Below are 27,647 nucleotides of genomic sequence, written 5' to 3'. Positions count from 1 at the left end.
GTGCTTGCAGCCCAGAAAACCAACCGTATCCTGGGCAGCATCAAAAGGAGTGTGACCAGCAGGTCGAAGGAGGTGATCCTGCCCCTCTACTCTGCTCTCGTGAGACCTCACCTGGAGTATTGTGTGCAGTTCTGGTGTCCTCAACACAAAAAGGACATGGAACTGTTGGAACAAGTCCAGAGAAGGGCCATGAGGATGATCAGGGGATGGGAACACCTCCCATATGAAGACAGGCTGAGGAAGTTGGGGCTGTTCAGCCTGGAGAAGAAAAGGCTGCTTGGAGACCTCATAGCAGCCATCCAGCATCTGAAGGGGGCCTATAGGGATGCTGGAGAGAGACTCTTCATTAGAGGCTGTAGTGATAGGACAAGGGGTAACGGGTTCAAACTTAAACAGGGGAAGTTTAGATTGGATGCAAGGAGGACATTCTTTCCTGTTAGGGTGGTGAGGCACTGGAATAGGTTGCCCAGGGAGGTTGTGAATGCTCCATCCCTGGCAGCGTTCAAGACCAGGTTGGACAAGGCCTTGGGTGATATGGTTTAGTGTGAGGTGTCCCTGCCCATGGCAGGGGGTTGGAACTAGATGATCTTAAGGTCCTTTCAAACCCTTAACTATTCTATGATTCTGTGATTCTATCTGCTCAGGTTCTCTGTTTCTGCTGCCTCCAGTTGTGTTCACTTGGTTAAACTGGCAGTAATTATAGACAATTACTGCATAGTGCTTTCTCCTTTGTATAGGGAAAGTTAAGATTTGGAATTTTGAGAGCAAGGTGCTTTAAAGAGCTGGGTTTATTTCTGTTTTTATGGAAAATGGCCTTTGATGTTACTTTTGTCCTTTAAACAATCATAGAATCGTAGAATAGTTAGGGTTGGAAAGGACCTTATTAAGATCATCTAGTTCCAACCCCCCTGCCATGCACAGGGAAAACTCCCACTAAACCACATTGCCCAAGGCTCTGTCCGGCCTGGCCTTGAACACCACCAGGGATGGACCATTCACAACTTCCTTGGGCAACCCATTCCAGTGCTCACCACCCTCACAGTAAAGAACTTCTTCCTTGTATCTAATCTGAACTTCCCCTGTTTAAGTTTGAACCCGCTACCCCTTGTGCAACCACTACAGTCCCTAATGAACAGTCCCTCTCCAGCATCCCTATAGGCCCCTTTTAGATACTGGAAGGCTGCTATGAGGTCTCCACACAGCCTTCTCTTCTCCAGGCTGAACAGCTCCAACTTTCTCAGCCTGTCTTCATATGGGAGGTGCTCCAGACCCCTGATCATCCTCGTGGCCCTCCTCTGGACTTGTTCCAAGAGTTTCATGTCCTTTTTATGTTGAGGGCACCAGAACTGTATACAATGCTCCAAGTGAGGTCTCACGAGAGCAGAGTAGAGGGGCAGGATCACCTCCTTCAACCTGCTGGTCAGTAGTTGTTTTTTTTTGATTTCCACTTCACTTGGAATTGTTTTGTTTAAACTTGAAAACTGAGAAATGTTCAGTAAAACTTTTATACTATTCTGCTTAACAAAGGAAAATTTTAATTTTTGCATTATAAATAATTTTCACTCTACATAACATTCCTCTTGCCTCTGAAGGTGTATTTAATTACTATAGCTGATACTAGAGGTGAAGCAAACTGAAAAATGAGACCACTAAAAACTGGAAGCCAGCAATACTTGTAACTGTCTTAGTGTTTTTACATGCATATTTTTGAAACTTACATTGACAAAATGTAAGTTTACATAGAGAAACTAGAGTAGAATGAACTAAAGAATGAGCTAATCAATTCTTTCATTAGAAACCCATGTGTTAAGCCCAAGGTCTGTAGTTAGGTTAGAAAAACGCAGTAAATACATCTATACTTACTATATGTATATGTGTATTTAATCTACATTCACTCAGTGTGTATGTGTATGTATATTTATGTGCGTTCAGTTTTTCAAAGCGTACAGTATTCAGTTAGGGCCTGATGTCAAAATAGCCTGGGTTTTAATCTATGCCAGCTCCTGTTATTTTACCCTGTGTGTATGTTGACCCTTAGCTTCCCTTGCAATTCTTCGTATCATTTGTCATTCTTACGGGTTGTGTTTATAGGCAGAATCTCAATCATGAATTCTCCCAGCAGTTCCTGACTTTATTTCAGCAATGGGATGTAGATGTGCAGAAAGCAGAGGAGCAGGAAGAAAAACTAGCGGTGGGTTTCCAATATGACTTTCATGGTATTTTCTCAAGGAGGGAATACTGTTGTTCAGACACTCATGAAATGTAAAACCACTTTATGTGGTTTTAAAAAAAAAACCCATATGATTGTTTGCCGCTTGATAAAAAAAATTCTTCCAAGTTTGGTGGCTCTCAGGGTAAATACAAGTTTTGGGATGTATTTGAAAGTGAAGAGGGGTGCCATTTATGAACTTTACTGCAAGTTTATAAATGGCGACTAGTGATGCCCTAGGCTAGGAATAGATTGAGAAAAGCCAAGACTATTTATGGAGAAGAAAGTTGTATGCTGTTCCTGTGCATGCATAGTCTTTGGGTTTGGGGAACACATGAGTAAAGGAGAATAGTTGTTTTCACATGCACTTCTTAAAAATATGCCTGTATATAGTAAATGTATGAGAATTTGATCATTGAAAGGGGATAGGAGCTATTACGATGGAATGTAATTGCAAACGTTGGGAGTACAAATACAGCAACATCAGGCAAGTTTTGCTTTTCTCTAGTCAACACATTTCCCAGGGATACCCTCGAGAACTGTGCTGGATAGCAATCCTTATAGTGTCTCACAGGGATAATTCAGGTTGGAAGGGACCTCAGGAGGTAACTCAGGGCTTAATCCAGTTTTCAGTCTTTCTTTCATTAATAAGAACAAGGATATCTCTTCAGGCAGAGATCTCTATTACATGACCCACATTTCCAGTGAAGACATAATTTATGATTCTGATAAATGACATTAGTGTTGCTGTCCAAGCGTTTTTGGCTAACTAATGCCATCAGTTTTTTCTTTTGCTTCTGCTTCAGAATATGCTTCGTCAGCAGCAAAAAGTTTTTCAACAGGCAAGAATAGTACAAAGTCAGAGGCTGAAAACCATTAAGCAGCTCTATGAGCAGTTCTTAAAGGTACAGTAAGTTTTCTTCTTACAAGGTAGTTGATCATTATCAATTAAAAAAGCTGTATGAGTTCAGCCTTTATGACATTTAAGAGATTTAAGGCTCATTTAAGGAAAATAATAGCCTTGCTTGAATATTCATGTTAGTATCTTTCCCTTATTTTCTGTGAATATAGCTTGTTCTCTCTATACATGCATAAACATTGCATCATAATTTACTTAAATGTGTTCTACCAGGGCTCTGATTGGCTTGCCTGTTTCAAATATCTAAGCATAACCCTCAGAGCACACTTTCTAAACAGAATATGGTTTTGTACCAGTTGAAAGGTTATGTAGGTCAGTTAAATCATCAAGATTTTTTTTCTTAATTATTCCCTTAGATTTTTTGGTATATATTTAAACCAGTGAAACTTGACAATCTAGTAAAAATACATCTTAGGCTGCAATTCATTTGGCTTTTATTACTGCTGGCAGGTGTATCCCCCATCATGAGAAATAGAAACCATTTTTTTTATGTCATTAACCTTTCTAGCTATTGCTGCTTCATGTAAGAAAGTGACCCTTAAATTAAATTGTAATTCCCTTAAAATTGACCAGTTAGAACTCCCTTCATCTCTTCCTAAGGAACATTCATTAGAAAGGCTGTCGCTTTCTGTAAGCTTGGTATTCAAGGTAAGCATTCACTACAGTGTTAACAGGAAGAATCTGATGAAATTAATGCTTTATGGTGAAAACTTGCCCAGCTGGATGGATTGCCCAAAACTTGCCCAACTTTCCTGTTGCTTTATGCATATTTTTTGTATTTGCTGGGATTCCCTACAAACACCTTTTGTTTGTTTATTTTTGGATAGTGCTTACAGAGATAATGTATTTCAAAGGTATGATTCATACCAATCAACTGTAGTGTGATTTTTTTTTTTTTTTTTTAACAAAGTAACTAATATACTAGACAGAAAAAAAAAACCCAAAACCCAAAAACGTAACTACTAAAAAGTTTGACTTCTTTGCAAGAAAAAGTTTCCTTGTAACTTTACATTAAGAACCAAACACTTTGTTCCCAGAACTTCCTTCCACCCCTAGTTTTTCTAAGTAAGCTATTAGAAATCTAAACTGTGAGGAAAGCAAAAGTGCTTTGAATTTGTTTTTGTAACAAATGCAGAGGCACAGCACCATAGAAACACTGAAGGGCTGAAGTTGGAAGAGACCCGGATGTCATCTGGTCCAGCCCACAGGTGGTTCAGCCAGATTTCCTAGAGTTGCTTGTTCAGGACTTATGTCTAGAGAGTTTTTGAGTTATCTCCAAGGATGGAGACTCCACAGCCTGTATGGGCAGCCTGTTCAGTGCTCTGTCACTCTCACAGTAAAAAAGTGTTTCCTGATGTTCAGTGGGAACTTCCTGTTTGTGCCCATTGCCTCTGGTGCTGTCACTGGGCACCTCGAGCTTGGCTCAATATTTTTTGCACATCCTCCCTACCCCTTCAGGTACTTCTGTATATAGGTAAGATTCCCCCTGAACCTTGTCTTCTCCAGGCTCTCTCAGTCTGCTCTTGTAAGAGATACGCTCCTGTCCTTTAATCATCTCCATGGCCCTTTGTTGGGTTCTGGTCAGATCCCAGAACTGGACCCAGCACTCCAGATGTGGTCTCATCAGGGCTGAATGGAGTCAAAAGATCACCCCTCTTTGCCTGCTGACAACACTCATCCTAATGCAGCCCAGGAGGTCTTTGGCTGCCTTTGCTGCAAAGGCACACTGCTGGCTTCACCTGTGTCCTCCAGGAACCCCAGGTTCTTTTCTGCCAAGCTGCTTTCTAGATGGGTGGACTCCAGTATATACTAGTGTTCAAGTCTGCCAGTTTCTGACAAACTTTAATTTCTGTTCAAGTAATTTCCTAAGTGGTCCCTTTTTGAAATTGTAGTTATGATAAATATGCCTGGGTTTTTTTCAAGTCAGGTAGCTTGTAACAATAAATCTGAAATAGAGCAGCTCTTACTTCAAGATAGTTGAAGTGTACAGAGGATATTACAGAAACATTAATAAATTATAACTTCCAAAATGTCAAAAACGTCTTCATCAAAGATTAAAAAGTGAACAGAAGGTCAAGTATTACTTTTCAAAGAAGATCAAAAGGCAGAAATCAAGCCTCAAATAAGCTTAACTAAATACAAGTCAAGGAAAATGCAGCTACACACATACACAGAGTTAGGCATAATTGTACATACAGAGGGAAAGATAACCAATGACCTTTACTTGGCTTATTTGGGCATAAGTCTGTAGAGATGGAAATTTAATGGGTTTTACAGTCCTTACTTCAAGTCTCCAAGGTTGTATTAATACCGAACCCCTATCATTCCTGACAGATGTCTGCTTAATCTTTTCTTGTAGAACTCTTTATTGAAATGCAGGATAACTAGCTGAGACCTCACATATGCTGAGGGCCCATATTATTTAAACAGGAATGCAGATGGGAATACAAAGTCATGTATGATTTGTCTGTCAAGTTTGTGACAAAACTACTCAACTATCAGTGACCACTGCAGCTGTAAAAAATTGAACTGTAGTAGTCTGAATAGTGGTTTATTTGTTTGAAATAAACCCTTTGACATTGAAGAGTTTTGAGTTAAGATTATCCTTAACTTCAGAGCATGGAAGAGCTGGAGAAGAGCAATGAAAGTCATCTAGCTGGTGTACAAAATGAACTCCGCAAAGAAATGACTATGTTGCAGAAGAAGATTATGATGGACACTGTAAGTACCAGATGAAAAAGTTAGTTAAATGCAAAAATAGAACATTCTATAAAAAAGTCATTTGACATTCTTTTAATTGGCTCAAAGGAATCATATTGGTATGGCATTTGTTCAGTATTATCTCCCTTTCTTGTAACAGCAACAGCAGGAGATGGCAGCTGTTCGCAAGTCTCTTCAGTCCATGTTATTCTGATGGCTCAATGGAGAAACAACTTGTACCTAAGTAACATGATACAAGTATAGGCATTAGCCATAGAGAAATATGTTAATATTTAAATGTTTTAAAGTTTCTATTAAATGCTTTCCTGGATTGTTCTAATCTTGTGTCTGATAATGTTATAAATAAGTATCTTAGTAAATTTATTACTTGGGGAGGGGGGGGGGAACACAATATGGACCTCAAACCATTTACTGTCTGTCCAGTCTTTAACTGACGAATACTCACTTTCAATAGCACTGAAGAGTTTCAATTGCTTCACTTTTCACTTTTTATAATGACAAATTGTAACAGTGGGCAGAATTAATGAAAAATGGATTACCCAGGTTTGAAGCAATAACTTTAGGCCTTTAGATACATTGTACAAATAGAAGCATTTTTCACAAGCTGCAAACTTCAAGATTTTCACAGTTTCAAAATTTAGTCTACTGACATATTAGCAGTTATAAATGTTCACAGAGTATGACGTAGTTCATGTAAGATTGTTCAGTGATGTGTATTATGGTAAATTAAAGTAAATTTTGTTAACTCTTTTGTTAGCCTAGGCATTGTAATAACTTTGTACTAGTAAGGGATTTAGTAACTGCTGTAATTTGTCTCAAAAGCAGGTTTCTTCAGTTGAATTACAGCTGAGTATCACAGCTTTATATTACACCTCCTCAAGAAAGCATAACTGGGGTGCATATTGGGGTGTATAGTTCTTCTGGAACCACCATTAGAATTAATTCAGCTCATTTAGTTAGTACTAGTTATTACAAGCCTTTGAGGTGGAATATTACTTCTTGCAATTCCAAATGACTAGCAAGTTAGAGAGGCCTAAGTTTTAAGGATAAAGCATTTATCTTTCAATGTAGCTCATTACAGTAGATCAGTATAAATTAAAGCTTAGCTTGCATGCAGTTTTTTTTTTACAGAAACCCATTATACCTGAATATCCACCTTTACAAATTAGGAAGTTCCTAACATATTTAATGCTTAGACTTCATACAATAGTAGATAAAACAAAAACCATCCACACACCCACACGCACAAATGTGATGTTTTTGTAACAATGTATTTCAAAACCAGTCCATACAGATTCTTCTAGTATTTTTAGTTCAGAATCAAGCCATTTGATGATGGTTCTCCAGTTCTGGGAGCCAGATTAGTGATGGCTAATTTACATACTAACGTCAGCTATTAGGTTGCAGCTGAAGTTGAACAAGCGACTAGTATGAAGCTGTCTTTGTTCTGTGTCTGCTAGGACTCAGAGAAGGAGCAAACACAGAAGTTACACTGCTAGAAGGATGTATGAGGTAATATGGGCCTCTGGTATGTAACAGGTAACTGCTGCTTTGTAACAGTGCTCCTGAGTCTCAGCCCTCCAAGGATAATTAGATGATGCTGTGAAATACAATTAAAACTTCCTGCTTCCTATCCTTGGTGCTAGGTTGGTTGTTAGTGTTGCCTCATGTTTCTGGTTTTGTTAGTATTGCCTCATATTTCTGTTTTTCTGACCGATCTCTGCATTAGTTTCCTATCATCCCCATACTTCAATCATATCCTTAAAACTTACACCTACTACTGGATGACATTTTTGAGCATTCTGGGGAGCCAAACCTTCTCATTCTAAAAAAAGTTGCCTATATATTTTCCTTAAGTGGTTAATTTGTTTACAGTATTCAGAAAAACTGAACTGGTCTTTACCATCTTCTGCTTCCCCATGGGCTGGGCTCAGGCTAAATTCCTTTATATATGCTCTGTCTTTCACAGCCTCAAACAGTAGGAGTAGTAGGATTCATCTGGGATTGATACTAGTCACTTGGAGTACTGGTCCTTTAGCATTAACTGTTACAGTTATCCCTCCAGTCTATCAGCATATCCTTCTTAGGCAGGAGTTTGGTAGACGGTATTTTATTCCCTCCAAATTTACCAGACAGTATGCCACTTTTAAAGTTCCTTGAACACCTCAGGAAGTCTTTTTGAATTAATGTGCAACTAGGAAGCTGCAGTGGTAATATTTTTAAAACAAATCATAGCTGTCTATTTTACAGTTCAGGAAGGACTTTATGAACTCACAGCTCAGCTACATATCAGCAACTGAAAGTGGTAACAGACACATTCAACAGCTTTTTACAAAAATCATATTCAAAACGTACCTTTTTAAAGGAGTTTAAGTTTATAGGGTTTGCATGCAAGTCATGATTTGCTCATGCAGGTGATAAGCTACTTTCACGCAGCTTTTCTCTAATGCCAACAACAGCCCTTTAGCTAGGTACATTATGTTAGCCAGTCAGTCTGTTCTTAAGGAAAGGGAAAGGCTGATATTGGGCCTGAATTCCTGTTTTGGAGATTTTTACTATACATTTGGTTTTAGCTCAGTGCAATTTTGTTTGGATAATGTACAGTGACAGCTACAGAACAGATTATAAGATAGATGAACACAGCAATAGCAAATATACTTCAGAGGGAGTTACGTATGGATGGGCTGCATTGTCACAGTCAGTCACAGTCATTTATAAATGAACTTGGTCATTCACTTGTATAGTTCCAGATGCATGTTAAGGTAGGTAAAGTAAGTGCCCCCAGAGTACACAACTACCTATAGTCTAGATAATGATGGAGTACAATGAGGCAAACCTTACTGGGACCACAAAACCAGAAACTGGCCTTGAAAGAAAACACAAGCTAAAATTGTATTTAGTCATGTAGGTTACGTACTTAGATACTAGAGAATCCATGATCCTAAAGGCACTCATAACTTCATAGTACTTCATAGTATTTTGACATAGAAGAAAATTTTCCTGAGCTATACCTCCTTCATCGTACTGATCCAGTAGCTTTTTCTTTAGAAATACTGGAACAGAGATTAATGAGTAGTTTTACCTCACCTATGCCTCATTTTACCAGTCTTAATAATGCAGTACAGTATTCACTGATACATGACTACCACTTCACAGCAGTTCCAAGAAGACTTTAAAAACTAACAATAGAAGATTAGGGAAAAGTTAAATTCCTCTTGGAATTCTGGTTCGTAGCACCTGGGTTTGCAGCCTGCATTCACCAGACCAGAAGTACAAAATTAAGGTTACCTAACAGGAAATGGCAAAAGTTTCAAATGCAGTATTCATGCTCTAAAACACGGGGGAAAAATACATCCTGGTTCAAAAGTAACAATCACAATAGAATCTGCAGGACTTTGTACTTCGTAACTCTAACACCTGATAATGTCTAGGATAGAGTGAGCTTTCTCATAAAACTGTTTTCTTAAAAAGCTTAATCTCTTCCCCCAAAAAAAGACAGGCTGCTTCATTCAGCATTCCCCTAACTGCTTCTTCTTTTGTTCTTGACCTATTTAATCAGTCATTATGGTTTTGAACCTGTTCAGGAGCTTGATGAGATGAAATTCGGAAGACATGTATATGAAGATGAGCAGCAATCTGTAGGCATACACCAGTGGCATATCTCAGCATATCAAACAAGGATATGAACTTCAAAAGAACAAAACAGAACAGGTTAAAAAAAAATAAATCTAATTATTTCTTAAAATTGTCCCTACTATAAATTCATCTGTACCATAATCAGAATCTATCCAAATGACAAGTTTAACAGCATTTTAACATAAAGATACAGGGTGGTTTAGAAGAAAAAAATGAAGCCCCAAAACCCCAGCACTAAACAAAGTGCTGTCTGATAAACAAAGTTTAGTTTGCAGTTTGCAGAATAACTTTAAAGAAACCACCTGGACTAAAGCATAATTACAAGATACGTCTGTAGATTTACTTTCACATCTCTGTTCCAAGGAAGCCAGTCAGCTCCCAAGGTACATGTTTACATGGTACCCTGCCACTCCTGCTGCAGCAAAAGCTGAGATCTGAGCAAGTCAGAAATGGCAGAGACAGTTCTCAATCCATTCCTTTCAGTATGTGCCAAATGAAAAGTACAAACCAAAATGCTTACCAATGCTATCCATAGAACAATATATTCATCAATGAAACTATTGAAGTACTGATCCAAAACTAGAAGTCCTGGACCAATATATGCAGTGTCCTGAAGACAGATTTTACTTTTTGTCATGTAAGCCACCTATGTAAAAGAAAAGAGACACAAAAAGGAATCACTGCAAGATGAGTTTAACTACTAGCAAACTGGCATGATGCCCTTGCCCAGCCACAGCCTGCTATCCACTGTTCTTAAGCAGGCACGCCAAGGGCTTCACAAATGCTTCAGGGGCTGATGCTCTGTAACAGTTTCTTTCCAGGTTATTCAATCAATATCAAGCACTTTAACCAGTGGTAACCACTGTCTGAATTATCAGCTGGTATTTGCTGGCTTTATTATATAGGATCCAGAGCAACCTCAACAGGCTTGAGAGGTGGGCAGGTGCACACCTCATGAAGTTCAACAAGGCCAAGAGCAAGGTCCTGCACCTGGGTCGGGGCAATCCCAAGCACAACCACAGGCTCGGAAGAGAACTGATTGAGAGCAGACCTGTGGAGAAGGACTTGGGGGTGTGGATTGATGAGAAGCTCAACATGACTCAGCAGTGTATGCCTGCAGCCTAGAAACCAACTGTATCCTGGTAAGGCACTGGCACAGACTGCCCAGAGAAGCTGTGACTGCCCCATTCCTGGAAGGCCAGGTTGGATGGAGCTTTGAGCTCTATGATGATCTTCACAAATAAAAAATATGCAATAAAGCCGATCTTTTTTTTCATCCATTGATGAGGTTTTTAATTACAAAAGAGATAAACAGTTTATCTCTTCATTTTAATGATTAAGGTAAATTCCTGTTTCAGGTAACTAAACCAGAAGCCACAGCACTGTTAGTAGGGCTTGAAGGACCAGAGTTATGATGTTAAAAACAGCGTGTTTCTAGGAGTAGGTTAAAACTGAAAGCTGTAACCAAAACACTCAATAAGCATGTGTTTGCATCAACGTCATATATAATCTCTCTGTAGGAGCCTGAACCTAGTTCAGTGTCTTGGTCATAATGAAGCTGGTAATACAGCATCAGAGCAGAATGGGAAAACTTTCACGGCACCCACTGACCCAGTAAACATTAAGCCAAGAACCAGTTTAGTTTTAGGAGGTTTAGGACCAAAGTGAGATTCCTTACCACCAGCTTCTGTGAGATTTTGGCATTCACAAACCCAAATGTCAAGACATACAGGCAAGAATGTTTTTCAAATAGCTGAGTTGTAGACTTTTTATAGATCATAACGGCCAGCGTGAGAAGTAGTCCAATGTGCAGGCCTGGTGAAAGAACACTTGTTCCCTGAAATAGAAATTGAAAGAAAATTTCCATTCTGAGGCTTCAGTCACACAGTAAGGTCCACATTTTACATGTACTGTAAATCCTATTAAACAAGACCAGAGTAGTCAAAGCTCAGGGAAAGCCCTTGACCAACACTATTAGTATCCTTTGCAGTGACCAATAATCAATTTTCTAAGAAAATTCATTGCTGGTTCCTGCAACAGAAGAAATCTGGTAATGTGTAGACAGAAGGTAGATAATGACATCCAACACTCATATGCTTGTCTGCTTAAATACTTAAATAAATAAAACCCTTCTGATGATACAAAATGCAATAAATTATGGGCATATATTATTCAAACTGCATTTGGATCTTTAAAGCAACTTACTGCTATTGTAGATCCATTCTTTCCAATTCCTCCACCAAAGATGACACGGAAGTAACTGAATGAAGAAAGTGCTGTTCCACATAATATGCCAAAAACTGCAAGGAACTTCAATTCTAAGCCCACCAAAGGGACCTTAGCAAGAAAAACAAGAGAAAAATATTAAGGGTAACACCTTTTTTAAGAAGTGATTAAAAAACCTCCTGATACCTACTAAACAATTGTTTTATTAGAATTCTTGCTCAGAGGGACAGTGTTTGGAATTTGTTTCCTTACTAAGGAGACAACAAATTTCTTTCGTAATGTTAACTTTGGAGTACTTCAGTTCTGGTCTTGAAAATCCAGCTAGATCTTTGCTAGATCTTAAGGACTGTTTGTCCTTACAACGTCTTCAAATATTTTTACTAACAAAACATGACAAACTACAGCACTGCGAGACATGGGAAGCGGTAGAAGGACAGTTCCTTCTGTTTCACAGGGTAACACAACATTGAACCGCAGGAAACACAAACACCATCTGCCTTCTTTGTGTTTTGGTACATGTTCTTTGTATGCTGTATCTTTGCATTCAGAACAGTCTCCAGATACAAATTTTAATTAAGCAGTTACCTTTCAGAATCAATTGCAGTTTCAAGGAAACTTCCAAAGGCAGCAGAGGATTAAAAAAAAAAAAAAAAAAAAAGTAGTAATAAATTGAAACCATTGACTATATTTTTGAATAGATTGTTTTGAGATACAGCATAACTACCACAGCTTTTAAAACCAAACATCATTAGAGTCTGATTTGCCTACTTTGTTTTCCAACATGAAAATAAGTTGTTTGAAAACAGAACAAAAGCCTCTTGCAGGATAAGAAAAGGAAACAAAATTGCTGAGTAAATTCATGAATTAATTTGAATTACTTGGTGGTTTATATTTAGGTTAATTTGCACTGGTTATCAATAGCATGGAATGGTCTCAGCTCCTCCATGCACTATGACCAAGCAGAACTAGACGTTTCTGAGTAAAGACCCTAGAAAGAATGAAGATATCAGTCTGATGTACTTTTGATGCTGTCCACTAAAGTCACCTTTAAAGAGAAGAATAAAAGCCAGAGAGAGGGAGATGCTTTTGGACAGAAGTAAATTCTTTAAATATAGATATTTACATTTATGTCAGCTGTGACATAACTGTTAAAAATCAGTACATTTCTAACAGCAGGTAAATACGGATTAGTTAATCAAAAACCCCTTAACTTCATCCCATGATTTTGTTGGATTAAAGCATTTTATCTTCAAATTTAAAACAAAGCATCCTATAAATCATTTAAGTAAACAGAAATGTATGTCACAAACAAAAGAAATAAAACTAGAACAAAACCCAGTTGTTAAAGCTTAAGTATCTGCAGAGTACTAGTTCCAAATCAGAAGTTTGCATGTGGCAGATGGAGTCTTTTTTCCTCTATGCAGTTCTAAATTTGTGCACAGGAAGTCACACTATTATATCCAAGTTAACTACAACATAAGAATAACCAAGTGTAACATAAGCTGAAACAGAACATTAGACAACTAGTAGGGGTTGAGGGTACTCACACAGGATAGCTTCAAATACCACAGGAACTGTGAACACTCAACAGGAACTCTGAATACTTAATGAACTCACCTTAGAGTCCCATATTGCTGTTCCAGCATATGCAGATGTCAAGAGCAGCATTGTTATGGCTATCTGAACTTCAGTTACATCAATTCTAGGAAGGAATAAAAGAGACATTTAGTTAAATAAAAGGTCTTTTTGCTGCAAGTAAGGCAGTGTGTGTGTGTGGGGGGGGGGGGGGGGGGGGGGTAATAAGAAAAGTGACTTTAAATTATCTCCTTTAAAGTACTTCAGATTACATCAATCTGTATATAAAACATGATTTTCCTTGACTGAGAAAGCTCCTCTATACAGAAGCACACATCTCTGGTTTAGATCTAAAATTAAATCTATACCCTTTACCTAGAGCAAGCCACATACACTTTTAATAGGGGGAAAATCTTTAATGAATACATTGTTAACTGAGAATTTCTGTACATATTTACAGACTTGTTGATGTGCAAGTATGACATCAAAATTTAAGGCAAGCTCACAGTAAATGCAATCAGACATTTCCATTAAAAGCGTATCATATAGAAGTATGGACTGTAAAGAGCACACAGGGGCAAAAGGGATTTTTTTAAGCTCTCATATCATGATAACTTGCTAGATAAGAACCTGCAAAAAGTGAGGGCAGTATTTTGAGGACTGAGGCCGCGGGTAGCTGAGCATCTGTCCTGTTTTAGAGGATGTGGGATTGAGATCTTGTTTATTTCCATAAAAACATTTTTAACATAGGTGGCCTTGTATGCCCTCTAAAGTCTACACTCTGAATTCCACCTTTTTTGTTCTCAGACAAGACAGCCAGTTCCTTATTACTGTATTTGATTGATGAAATGTTTTGGGAAGACCTGAATACAGAAAAAAAAGTTAAGCAGAAGCTTGAGAGAAAAAAAAACTTGATACTTTCAATAAAGCTTTAAAATAAATAAAATAAAAAGATACACACATCTAAGGTACCTTTTATGCTATCAAAGTTTTTGAGACAGATACCTCATCTTCTACTGAAGTTAGCAGCACCCAGTAACAACTGATGTTTAAAATGCAACTTTTCTTCAAGTAATTAGAATAAATTTTCTGGCTTAAGGTATTATGACCAAAGTCAATGTGTACTGTTATTTGCTTAACACATTATCTGTTTGCATGGGAAATGGCGTATTTTTAAAGACAAATAGGAATCAGCTCTTGGTTAATGGAAAACATTAATCTGATCTTCATAATCACAGCAACATTTCATCACAAGCTTCAGGCTCAGTCTTAGAAGAGCCAAAGTTTAAGCTTCAACTAGATGATAAGCTGGAGTGCTCATCACTGCTCAAAACCCTGTCAATGGGTCGTCCTCTCCTTCCCACACCTCTGTGCTCCCTCACTTGTGGTAGCTGCAGTGCTCTTCAGAATATAAGGTGCATCAGTTCAGCTTGCTAGCCTTGGGTTGTGTTTTCATCTTCTGCCCATATCATGAACCAACTTGGGGTCAAGTGCCAAAGACTATGCAGGGATGGAATGGGACAGTGGTGCTGAGAGTGGGCTTCTCCCTTTCTGCCAGGGATGAGGTGTTAGAACTGCACAGGCACTGCAGCGGCTGCACATTAAGCCTGTCAGTTACATCATACAAAAGCATCCATATGCAGGTGCAAGTGTTCAGAGGTTGTGTTCTGTACTAGTAAAACTTAGAGCTCTAAGCTGTACTGCATTTGCTGTTGCTGGTAGTGGGAGGAGGCTCAAACTTCAAGTTGAATCATTCATACCAAAGTTTAATACCAAAAAGGGCCTACAGGAAAGGCTGGAGAGGGACTTTTCACAAGGGCATGTAGGGATGAGAGACAAGGGGAGATGGATTTAAACTGAACGAGGGGAGATTTTGATTAAGTATTAGGAACAAATTCTTTACTCTGAGGGTGAATTCACCACTATGAGGGTGGTGGGACACTGGCACAGGTTGCCCAGAGAAGCTGTGGCTGCCCCATCCCTGGCAGTGCTCAAGGCCAGGTTGCACGGGGCTTGGAGCAACCTGGTCTAGCAGAAGGTGTCCCTGCCCATGCCAGGGGTTTGAACTGGATGAGCTTTAAGGTCTCTTCTGACCCAAACTGTTCTGACCCAAACTCTTATATGATTCTGTGATTCTATGATACTTTTACGGAGGCTCAGACTGTTGGTTGCAACACAGCCCAGATCAGAGTACAGAGATTTTAATCAGACACTATGAGGTATTCTGCATAATCTGAGAGTACCCAGCTGCTCTGATCCTTCCTGGCCATCAGCACTAGTACTCTCATCCATCACTTGACTTCTAAAAATCTATTGCTGCTAATTCAGGATCAGCATCAGTGAAAGCTTCCATCCATGTTATTCTGTATCATCATATTTAGAGCAACATACTAATGCCTTCACTTAAGACTCTCACCTCTATGCTTAAAAGAAATAAAATTGCAAGCCTTGAAAAAACACTGACCTATTTCCACTAAACAGAAATAAGTTATCTTGGAGAAAAAGCTGTGTCTGTTTAACTTCAAACAGTAAGCACGGAACACCAGGCCATTCCAAACTGCTTGTACTAGGCACTATCACTATATTTACATAGAAGTTGTTAAGTTTTTAAGGAAGAATTTTTTCTGTGGTATGGGAGTGTCAGCACCTTCCTGATGTAAGGGGGTCATTCTCACATTTCATGCAAGAAAGGAAGGCACAGTAAAGCAACCATGTATGCAGAGTCTCAGAGCTCATGACACAAACCATCTCCCTTCAGTGTAGTCCAGTCATGTACAGAAATTCTCGTATTTCAGCCATCATTCTAAAGCATCTATTTTTGTTTACAGCACAAGATGTCCTTTAATAAAAGCAGGATGGGTGGGCAGGTAGAAGACTTATAGTTTCTGTGGTAAAATGTACTATCAGCAAATAAAACAGAGCTCTTAGTGTTACCACAGAGGCTGCTTTCTTTTGATACAGATATTGAACAGCATGCAAGGACAGCCCATCACAAGGCTGTGTGCCGAGCGATGCTCAGATTTGCTAAGGTGCTTTTTGCAGGTCAGAGCTAAGTAAGACTATAATAAGCAGGTGACGTAACAAATGACCAGGATTAGCAGAAGGACAGCCTTCATCTATCCCTCTGCTGCTGCAGAAGTCTCCGATCATTTCTTCTTTTCAGAAATCTTTACTGGAGCACAGGTTATTGTTCAAAAGCAGCAAAAAGGCACAGCTAGGCATCACCACAGCTGCAGGAGGGTAAGCAACCTCCATGCTGAGCTACTGAAATTAAACTGAAATTGTTTTCTTCTACATGAATGTCATGACTCCTCCTCCTACACTGTAGTGAGGGCAGATGAAATTTCTGCCAGGTCATGAACAGCAATCTCTAGAACTGTGACCTAACACGAAACCTAAAGGACATCAAAGCCAGTATGAGCCAGATCAAAAACAAAGCCTCCACATAAACCTGGGACAATAAACCTGCAATAAAAGGAGTGTGACCAGCAGGTCGAAGGAGGTGATCCTGCCCCTCTACTCTGCTCTCGTGAGACCTCACCTGGAGTGTTGTATACAGTTCTGGTGCCCTCAACATAAAAAGGACATGAAACTGTTGGAACAAGTCCAGAGGAGGGCCACGAGGATGATCAGGGGACTGGAGCACCTCCCGTATGAAGACAGGCTGAGGAAGTTGGGGCTGTTCAGCCTGGAGAAGAGAAGGCTGCATGGAGACCTCATAGCAGCCTTCCAGTATCTGAAGGGGGCCTGTAGGGATGCTGGGGAGGGACTCTTCATTAGAGACTGTAGTGATAGGACAAGGGGTAACGGGTTAAAACTTAAACAGGGGAAGTTTAGATTGGATATAAGGAGGAAATTCTTTCCTGTTAGGGTGGTGAGGCACTGGAATAGGTTGCCCAGGGAGGTTGTGAATGCTCCATCCCTGGCAGTGTTCAAGACCAGGTTGGACGAGGCCTTGGGTGATATGATTTAGAGTAAGGTGTCCCTGCCCACGGCAGGGGGTTTGGAACTAGATGATCTTAAGGTCCTTTCCAACCCTAATAATTCTATGATTCTATGATTCTAATTCTTCAACCACTGCCATAGATCTGAGGAGCTCCTTGCCAAAGGATGCCATGGATAGAGAGTGTTATTTGAAGGAAGTCTGGAGATGTCTATGGAAGGGAAACCTACTGGCAAGGGAATTTCTCTCAAAATGCATGTGGTTCAGAGTCCCCTGGGCTGAAACTGTTCTGTGGCTGGGAAGTTACAAAGGGAGGTACTGTGGATACTTGCTCTGTCCCTACTCCTACACAGAGCACTTGCTTACACTGCAGGCAAGATCTCTCTGGCCCAAGCCTGCATGGTGCTTGCTTCTATGGATTCTAAGAATAAATCTGCAGACAAAACAGCCAAACACATGCAAACAAGCACATAGAGCTGAAATCAACTGTTAAAAGAACAATTCCTCTACTCAGTGTTATGCAGGGTTTTAAAGTTCTTGCCAAGTAAAACACAATTCTGCTGGGTGGGAGGGACATGAAAAAGGAGGCAAGAGGAAGACAGCAAGTCAAAAAACAAGAAGAAAAGGAAATCAAGTAGCTAGCAGTCTCAGACATTAAGCCACGCATACTTCTGAAGATACCTACTTACTTTCCAAATCTTAGTATGCCTGATACATATGTCTGCCAGTGAGCAGTATAGAACATGAACAGTCCCACAAAACAACAGAAAAACAACCAGTCAGGATTTGTTCCTAGTCGGATTGCTATGCAGGATCCAAGGACAACAAAAACTGAAAAGCAGAAATGAACATGTTAGTCATGTACCCTCTTTGCTTGTAGTTAAGAGAAATAAAAAAAAAAAATCACAAGGCATTTTATATCACTTTAACAAAGTAATGATATCACTGATACTTCACTGTGTAACTAACCTCAAGGACAGTCCTGGCAGGACAGACCTAAACATAGGACTCCCTTTCTTCCAAGCCTACAGTGGTCACTCTCCCTTCTGCTGGCCTTGTCAAAGCCTGTTCTTTGCAACATTGACAGCTTCAAGGGAAAGGTCCAGCTCAGTGGTAGCTGCACTTCTCTGGGCAGTGTTCCAGCTCCCTGGGCAAATGTTTCAGCTCTTAAGCTTAAAGTACAGGCACCGCCACCAACAGCAGCTAAGTTACAGAAAGCAAAACTGACCAAAGCTTACTTTTTAAGGACTCCAACACTAAGGAGTATAAATTATCCTTCTCTTATGTGCCAGGCTGGATGCTCTGTTACCAAACTTATTTTGGCACCTCACTCCTAAAGCAGAAGCCTTAGTTTCACATGTCAGCATCAGTCTTTTAGGTCCTTAAAATCCTTTATTAGGCATCACCTGTACTCTACTGGAAAACACAGGCTACCTATAGTAAAGAGTCTCTAAACATGCTCTCACCGAATTCTTTGTTTACCATCTAGCTCACTGTAAGAACACTACATGAAGATGCACAGTAAGTTAAGAGCAGAACACATTACCCAACATCTGCCAAATGTTCTTCTGAAATATCTTCCCTGATAGTGGTCAGGGATTCAAAGGTCAGGGGCAGCCTTGACTGCAACACCAGGAGATGAGGTTATCCTAAAAGAAGGGAATGTGCTGACCCTGCTCTGAGCAGGGGATTGGACTAGATGATCTCCAGAGGTCCTTTCCAACTCTAAGCAATTCTGTGATTAATCAGCTATTCTTGAAAAACATTAAGTTTTTTAAAGGTAGAATGGGTAACAACAGTAGGTTAAGGCTACCTGTGGAAATAGAGTCGCAACCATGATCAAAGAGCTCTCCTAGAGGAGAACTACTGTTCGTTCTTCTGGCTTGCTTCCCATCTATGGCATCCAGAGACTGGTAGATAAAAAGTCCTAATGCACCCAGAATGTATGCCCAAAAAGGTGCCTGAAAGAGAGTCGCACAAAAGGTCACTAGGCAGTTCCCATTTCTTAGCTGATAATCTATTTTATTAATAGATAGAAAATATTGTTCTAAACTATATACATTGTGCTATTTGTGACTTAGTTAATGAACAAACCAAATTCCTTGCACTAGTCTACATGAATTGTAGTACCTACTTTAATGAACTACCCCAGATAACACCAGTGGAACACAGGTCCTTCTATTAAAAAAACTAACAGACACCCCCCTCCCCCCCCAAAACCCAAACAAAAAGACCAAAACCTAATCTCTCTTCTGTATCAACTGACTTATTTTTCACCTTAAAACCACACTATTTCTGTATTTGTATTCTTTGTGCTGAAAAATGTTACGAGAATAAAATTAATCTTTAAAAACAAAAGATGTACCCAGGCACTTACTAAAGTTCTCAGCAGTTTATGTGATAGAGGCTAGATGGGTGCTCAGGTTTTCAACATATGAATATAAAAACCCATTACATTTTACTAAATAATGACTTCAACTTTTTAGAGAAAGAGATTTTTCCAACATACCAAAATTCACTACACAGGCACTTTGGACAAAAGTTTGAAGAAATTAAGTCATTGACTAAATATGAAGGAGCAACTATCTACTTAATATAGGCCATAAGAGTTTCAAAACAAGATGTGAATCAGTTACCTTAGCACAAGGCTTAGGTTCAAAGGAACTGTCCTACAGTGTTATCTTCCAAAAGCATTATTTTCATATGCACAGTCAGTACGTCCTGTCTAGGAATTAGTTTTTACTAACAATTACTTGTAACACTTTTTGAACAAAAAGTTACAGATAACTTGTTTGGCCTCAAGTAGTTTCCATCTTAACAGTTAGAAGCACTGTTCATGAAAAGAGAGTAAAAGTTAGGTGCTGGAAATGCAGCTTGCAGGTTAAACAAGTGAACAGTTCACAGGCAGTTGCAGAGCTGAATCCTTTCCAGCTCCCAGGTAAGGGCCAGCTGCTGTGGTTCTGCCCGCCTGCAATTCCTCTCCTGCAGCACAAACAGACCAACATGATTACGTGTATTTCCTAAGTCCAGCAAAGGCTATTAAGCAGATTAAGACAACAGATGAAATCTCAGTGAGCTGAGATTTGTTCACACTCATATAAACCCAGTGTCACTGCTGGAGAAAAAGGAACAATGACAGTTGCCAATCAGTTCCTAGGCAGGGACAGGAGAAGGCAGTGGTGAGAATGGAGATGAAGTGAGCTGCTCCTCCACATGTTCTGTTTTCTCATCATAGTTATACTCACTGCTTCATTATTCTTCCAGTTAGACTGATCACAAAACACATTCTTCCCAAGACCCAGCATGCTTAAGGGAGCTTCAGTTCTGAACAGCTTTTTTTTGTTGTTATCTAAGACTTCCTCGAGGATTCAAGGCTGTCTGATACAATGTGCTATCACGTAGTTTTGTGCTTTTAATATGGAAGCAATATTGCCAGAAAATTTATGATTTTCCTGCTACCCAGTATTTGGTTAATTTCATTAATGAAACACACCACCATTTAAAGTCAAAGGGTTGGCTGCTTCACCCAGCTTTGAAGCAAAAGCAAGTCAAAGAATTAGGGATGTCAGCTATAGGTGAGAAGTCTGGATTTTTATGTACATAGAAATCTAGAAAACTCCAGAAATTCTTCAAAATTGGCAAGGCCATCTTTCCCCATAATCCAAAGAACTAAGAAAAATTGTAATCACAGATCATGTTGGAAGCCTTGAGCAGATGAAACAGGATGTGTGGATATTCTCATTCCAATATACACTTAACATACCAGTATCTGATAATCCCCCTCCAAAGACCACCCTTTAGAAATCCAGCTCCAGTGATGACAGCAATGAGTGCTTCATGTTTACCAGTGGAATTAGACAAGTTATTTAGCTTTCTTCTCCCTTTTAATCCAGTTAAACAAAGGGATCTTGTGTTGGGGGATGGAGTTAAACAAGGAAGTAAGTCTTTTGAAAACGTTTCTCTCCTCTGATGGAGGGGGAAGGACAGAGCCTGTGGACAACAAGGAGCCTACTGCCATCCATGATTCATGGATCACGAAGAGCCATGTGGAGGAACAGATACTCAAGTGCCTCTCGTGGTGTAAACTCACTTGATCAGACATTGTGCAGGGAGGCAGCAGCTACCCATTGGCCCCTGTTCTCCCTCTCCACCTTTCTGAAACAGAGTGCTGGCAGCCACTGCTCAGGTATTTCAGGGCATAAAAGCACAGTTAGGACCCTGTTGAAGCTAAGCTCATTTTACTTATGACACAATCCACACACTAAAGTCACAGTATCTATACCAGCTTTTGCAGAGTAACTTTGTTGCATGCAGAGTAACAGATATTACTGATATTGCCAAGCAAGGCAGCTCCTGACACAGACCTAGGAATAAAGCATTATGAGCAGAAAGGCTGGAAGAAACCACTGGTTTCACTGTAGTCATTTGAAGTAGTATTGTAAAGACATTTCCAATTTCATCACCAATGTTCCTGTGAAGTGCCACAAATGTAACCTGCAGTGTTTTACAAGGCGTTCTCACTGTGGTATACTTCTACTGGTTACAAAAAAAAAGACAGCTCAAGAACTATCAAAACTTGCCATCTAACCCTTGGATTTTTGACAATCAAACCAGGACACACCTGGCAGTTCTGTCCAGGACACCACTGTTTCTTTGGCTGCATTAGGCTCATCTTCTTTTGCAACCCTCTGCCTATAACTGAAATAGATTTTAGTGCTTTAAAGTCATCAGGTTCTCCTTATCACAGACAAAAGTAGACTACATCCAGTGCTAACTGTGCTAGCCAAATTCCATACCCAGTCTGAATTCACACACATCCCCACAGTATGGGGCACATCACCAATAAATTAAATGCCAGTGTGGACAGTTTCCTATTTAACTGGATCATTTCTATAACTGAAACACCAGCCTGGAACAGAAACCTGTTATGGCACATTTTTTTTATCATTAACTGTAGTGCTGTATGCTTGGTATTATCACAGTCTTTTGACATGCAAGCTCCATGAAACAGCCTCAATTCTAACTAAAAGAGAAGGCTTGCAGGCTGGTTACCGTGATCAGTTCATGAAAGTTTCCATGACCCACAGAACATGATGCAAGAATTCTTGCTCAAGATAACATCATCTACGTTGTCAAAACAGGTGTAACATGGTTAAACATAAAAATAAATAAATCAGTTTCAACTCAAACTTCTCTTATTAGGTTTTTCTGAAAAAGTAATGGCTTTTGTCAAGTTGCAAGTTACAGTGTAGGTACAATCATTAGGGCTGCTGATCCAGGTCTGTTTGCATTAGCTCCTGCTGGGACAAATCAAAACAGTGTCCCCAGATGCCAGAACAAAAAGTGCTCTGCTCCTGGATGATCTGGAAAGGAGAGGAGAGTTTTCATCCTCTTCCCAGTAAGGATCATCTGTACTCATTAACACCTGTAATGGATGCATCTATATCCCCTGTTAGATCTTATCACATCCCTTACCACAGCTGTGGGGAAGGGATGAATATCCTAGTAAGAATAAGGGAACAGGTGTCTGAGAGAGCTTAGAAATAACCATCTGGAGCATTTCATCCCTATGCTTCCAGTTCAAACTTAACCCAAAGTGCTAATAATCAAAGGCCATTTGTGATCAACTATGCTTTCAGCAGATTAAATGAATACACTTTTAATCAATAAAATACAGTTTTCCAAATCACAGAAGGTGCACAGAGGTTTCCAAATTTCCCAGTAACCACGGACTCTCTCTGCTACCCGCCCTCTCAACACAGTTACAGCTGCCATCTTCTCCGCCTTCTGATGTGCCTGGCTCTCCTTCCCGGGATGTCCCCGGCTGGCTTCCCACGCTGGACCCAAGTAGTTTGCAAATTAGAGAAGTGGGAGCGTTTGAGAATGCTGACATGGCTGGCAGATGCAGCAGAAAGGTCAGGAGGCTCCCAGTAATCATCAGCTTTTCACTGATGAGGTGTTTATTATCTCTGCTCAAAGTTATATCCTGTCCAAGCAAATGTATTTTGGCCAGAACTAGATGCTATTCTCATGGAACTAGAAGAGAACACAAACCTCGGGGAAGGAAGGGGGATGCTTCTCTCCCTCAGTTAAGAAGAATGTCTGAAAGATGATACAGCTCCAAAATCTTTTCACACACAGATTTGGTACAGCAGGTCTGGCCATCTACTGAACCAGAAGGTGTCGAAATAAAACCACGTGTGCACAGTGTTTGACAGGTATGCAAGGCACACTGTTCCTTCAGGAAAAAGTATAGGTTTAACAGCCATCCTTATTCTTCTGCTCCTGTGATTCCACCCCACCAAAGAGCATGAACAGCTGCAAAAGACTACTTGTACCTGGGAGATCCCTTGACCTTTTTTTCAAGTAAAGCTCTCAAGCCCAGATAGTTCACTGGCCCAAGCTTTTGCAATATTTAAAGATTCAGCTCCCCTTAATTACTCATCACATTTAGTAATAAACTTGCTTCCTCAATCCACAGCTACTAAATTCATCCCTTCTCTGGAACAGATCCAGAAGAGAGGCACACTTTTTACTGGACTCCCTCCCTCTCCTTTTTACTGGACTCCCTCCCTCTCCCCCCAGAATGTGGATCATTTCTTGCACTTCTGTTCAGCACAAAGCATTATATACAATTGTATTAATAACAGGAGAAAGAAAGGGGCTGTTTAAACCTGCATTACAGCAGGGACAGAAGGCAGGGAAGAAGTAAAAATAATAAATAATCATACTATACCCAAGTGCACTTCATGCACACCAGAGACTCCCTGCATTCCTTTAGCATCCCCAGCAAGCTCCTGCTGAAAGAGCTCCTGTCTTTCTGTGTTGGTGTTCCTGAACCTTCGTTGCCTGTCTTTGTGCCAAATACCTCTTTCTTCCATTCACCACAGAGTGCTCCACTTTTCACACATGGGCATTGGCTGGATTCCCCACCCCACTCAGTGCTTCACACTTCTTCAGCAGGTCAGGGGTTTAATGCTTATTCCTTCACATTGCCAGGCCTCAACTTCATACCAGCTGCTCCAGCTCACCCTCTTCTTCTCTTTCCTCTCTCCCACAAAGCTCAGTTGTGACCTTACTGTTTAAATAATGTCATGCCTTGTCAATATCTTTCCCTCATTTATCCCTGTGACAGGAAAAAATAAAAAAAGAAATAAAAAAAAAAATCAAGACAATCCATCTTTCAGTTTAAAAGGTGGTGGGTTTTGGGTTTTGTTTGGAATTTTTCAGGAGGGAGAAGAGGGTTGCTGGGTATTTTTTAAGGAAGTTTTTTTAATAGAGACAGAGAAGCAGAGACAGCACCTCACCAATGTTTCTCTCCCTGCAAACAGTTAATAGTGGAGCTAGCTAGAGTCACCTAGACACTCCCCCACTTTTTAGTCTCCCTAGACTAAATCCATCACTGCCCAAACTGCAAATCCATAGTCCACACTTTTCTCCCTGTCTTCCTCCCAGTAATCTCCAGGTTATTTTAACCAAAAGGTTAAAAAAAAAACCAAATAAATCAGACATGATGGAACCTAAGAAGCTGAGAGCAAGCAGGACAAGTCTTTATCACTAGATAAAATCTACTCTGATCAGTTTGAGGTGGGCTGTTTGCTTAGATCCTGCCGTAACTGCTACAAGATTCTTTTTTTAATATATAAATTCAATGTAAAGTAATAATTATTGTTAGCTTGAGCTTCTGTCCTAAAATTCTAGCTTCCCATGGTATTCGAGAGACCTGTGGCTGAGCTTGAAGGATTACCAAAGCTAGGCCCCTCTATAAGCAAGCAGGATCAGAGTTTTCTTTCTCCCTTTTACAAAGATAAATAATTATGGTTAGCCAGTTTTCTTCCTAGTGTTGATGGAAGGGGAAAATTAGTACGTCAGTTTTCCCCAGAATGGGAAGGGGTACAAGAGATTAACCTGCAAAGCCTAATGACTTAACTGTAGCTACTTCAGAGAAGTCAGTTAGCAGTAGAGGAAAACCGATTTACTGTGAAATAGTGGTGATAAAGTGAAAATCCTCACCTAAGAAATGCTCCCTTTTCACTGTAACACAGCAAATTGGAACAGGTTGCCCAAAGAAGTGGTAAATGCTGAAATGAGCAGGTAGTGTCTTCCCCACCACCACATCTGGTATAGCAGTCCTGTATATTATTCCTATAGACTACTGTCCTAAGTTACAAAAAGTAAGAAACTGGACAAACACTCCACAAATATCTACACGTGGATTTTTGTTACAACAGTGCTTTAGGGGTGGAGTCTCCTAATGGCTTAGCTACAAGAAGGCTTATGTTGAAGTGTGCATTTACAGAGGACCGTGGTACAACCCTTTATCTTACTAGACAAGGAGACATTACTGAAGAAGACAATCTTTTCTAAAGCCAAAACATAGCTAGTCAGTAACAAACTGGCTACTCGTGCTGATGAAGATAAAAGCAATAGTGTATAAGGAAATAATAGCTACACGTTAAGAGAATAAAGGAGCATTGCATGGATTTAGACATTGATTGCATTGTCTGTCTATGTAAGTATTACTGAACTGTGGGATTCGCTGCAATAGGACATAATGAAAGCGAAAAGTACAAACAAGTTCAAACTGAATAATTCCAAAGGCAAAAACATGAGCTGGAAGGTGTCTGTGGGGAAACAGATCCATCAGTTGCTGTTCTAGCAAGTAACCCGAGTAGAATCCCTTCTCAAGAAACCCCTAAACCAGTCTTTTGGCAACAGGAAGGGTTATCAAAGGAAGACCTCTTTTTCCAAGCACCTGCTAGCAGCTGATCTCTGAGAGATTTCAGCTACCAGTCTTACTTGGTTTGTATGGTTTGTAAAAACATCAACACTTCAGTGTTTTCAATAAAGGACTTAAGACTGGTTAGCAGAAAAAAAACACAAACCACCTCATTAAAAAAACCCACCGAGGCCCAAAACCTGCTTCTGATTTTATCTGAGTCTTCCATCAAGTGCTCCTACACTTCCACCAGGAGAATATAATCAGTTCTTGTTAGTCCAGCAGGTAATCAAGACTACTTGTTCATGAATGGAAAAGGTGGCTTGGCAGGATAGCAAACACAAAGAAAACAACAGCCACCCTTCAAGATATTTTACCCACACAAAGCAATTTTCCCCTGGCATTTCACACCTTAACTACCATGGATACTACAATGGGGAACTCCTAACAGGCTGGAAAGCTCTGACAGACCTCCTTACATTGTCAGAGAAACTGTAGGCAACCCAGTTTAAGCATCAGCCCACGTTAACAAGCCTGTTTCCCCTCCAGAAGCTAAAGCAATTAAACGTTTCCTACACAAGCAGGGGAAGCATTTGATCTACCGTCAGCTAACACAGCTGCGACACCACTGAACCTCAGTTCTGAACTAAGTGATGCAGAAGGGATGCCAGCCATGCCCCGTGGCCAGCTCTGCCCTTTTCTTGGGCACACCCCGCACCCTATCTCCTGGCTAACAGCCATTTCTACTTTCAGGGCCTCTCTGTTACAGCCTTCCATCTAAGAAGGGAGTTAACAGCTTTCACCTCCTTCCCAGCAGGCTGCCTGAGCAATGTCACACACGTGGGATGTAAGATGGTCCTTGGAGGAGGCAGGGATCCCACGCCCCAGGGTGAGCCCAGCTATGCCTTCGCTCCACAACATACAGCACAGGCCAAGTGCCCGACTCCACCCCTGGCCTCACGGGGACTTCTGGTCAGGGAGGTGAAAGGAACCTACTGCAATTCGCCTTCCTCGCACTGAAACCTGAACGCTCACATCCACCTTGACCCCTGCTACCCCAAAGCCTGCCTCCGCCTCACCTCTCCTAATTTCCCAAGGCAAAGCCGCAGCTGTACCTCAGCCGTTCCACCCCTGGGAAGGGCCACGCATTACCGCCAGTACCCCCGGCTACTGCCAGGAGGTGCCCTGGCGGCACCGCACCGAGGAGCTCCAGTACCCGCTCCCGGGACCTCATGGACGGGAAGGGCGACGGAGGCCCCCTGGGGCGGTGGCCGGGGCAGCGCCGCCAGGCTGAGGCGAGGCCGTGGCAGGCGGGGGAAAGGGTCAAGCTGTAACGGAGAGGCGGCGGCGGGCCGTGGCGGGTGGTACCTGCTCGGTGGCGCTGGGGCAGCAGGCGATGAGCGGCAGCGCCGTCAGGCAGTTCAACAGCAGGCCGCCCAGGGTGATGGTGTTGGGGGCCAGCCCCAGCGGGACCTGCTCTACCAGCCAGGCCCAGTACGGCTGCAGCCACGGCTCCAGCAGCGAGCGCCCGGCCGCGCTGTAGCGGTGCTGCTCCAGGCGCTTCAGCTGCGCCGGGCTGAGGGGCGCGGGCAAAGCCCAGGGCACCGTCATGCTGCCACTACGGCCCCGCCGCGCAGCCGGAGGCACGGAGGTCAGACCGCCACCGCCGCTCGGGGCGGGGCTGAGCGGAGGGCTGCGG

The 27,647-nt window shown here is 41.0% G+C and overlaps 2 protein-coding genes across 4 annotated transcripts in view; one reads left to right on the top strand and one right to left on the bottom strand.

The window, feature by feature from the left end:
• SYCP3 (synaptonemal complex protein 3) overlaps nt 1-6,168 on the top strand; it is an 11,176-nt gene extending 5,008 nt beyond the window's left edge. Inside the window, exons 5-8 of the mRNA XM_061444985.1 lie at nt 2,092-2,191; nt 3,016-3,114; nt 5,745-5,849; nt 5,989-6,168. Coding sequence (XP_061300969.1) covers nt 2,092-2,191; nt 3,016-3,114; nt 5,745-5,849; nt 5,989-6,042 — 358 coding nt within the window. The 3' untranslated portion in view covers nt 6,043-6,168. The remainder of the gene's footprint in view (nt 1-2,091; nt 2,192-3,015; nt 3,115-5,744; nt 5,850-5,988) is intronic.
• Nucleotides 5,664-27,647, bottom strand: CHPT1 (choline phosphotransferase 1). 3 transcript variants are annotated; one of them, XR_009741796.1, is made up of 9 exons: nt 27,317-27,646; nt 19,043-19,190; nt 17,919-18,060; nt 13,329-13,413; nt 11,691-11,822; nt 11,164-11,322; nt 10,006-10,131; nt 7,753-9,536; nt 5,664-6,068 (listed from the first exon to the last, which is right to left on the bottom strand). XR_009741796.1 is itself a non-coding variant. In XM_061444982.1 (9 exons), the coding sequence occupies exons 1-9, from the start codon at nt 27,557-27,559 to the stop codon at nt 6,024-6,026; spliced, it is 1,191 nt and encodes a 396-aa protein (XP_061300966.1). In that variant the 5' UTR covers nt 27,560-27,646; the 3' UTR covers nt 5,664-6,023. The 3 variants fall into 3 exon arrangements, 2 of the variants coding, with proteins under 2 accessions (XP_061300966.1, XP_061300967.1); XM_061444982.1 differs by having other exon boundaries at nt 9,426-9,536; XM_061444983.1 differs by lacking the exon at nt 7,753-9,536 and having other exon boundaries at nt 27,317-27,647.

Source organism: Pezoporus flaviventris, unplaced genomic scaffold (genome assembly GCF_033815535.1).
Source record: "Pezoporus flaviventris isolate CSIRO_AGI_PZ_B2104156 unplaced genomic scaffold, CSIRO_AGI_Pfla_v1 ptg000002l, whole genome shotgun sequence".
In the NCBI taxonomy this organism is placed as follows: domain Eukaryota; kingdom Metazoa; phylum Chordata; class Aves; order Psittaciformes; family Psittacidae; genus Pezoporus; species Pezoporus flaviventris.
Note: the sequence above shows the minus strand (reverse complement) of the source record. Positions and strands in the feature narration are given on the sequence as shown.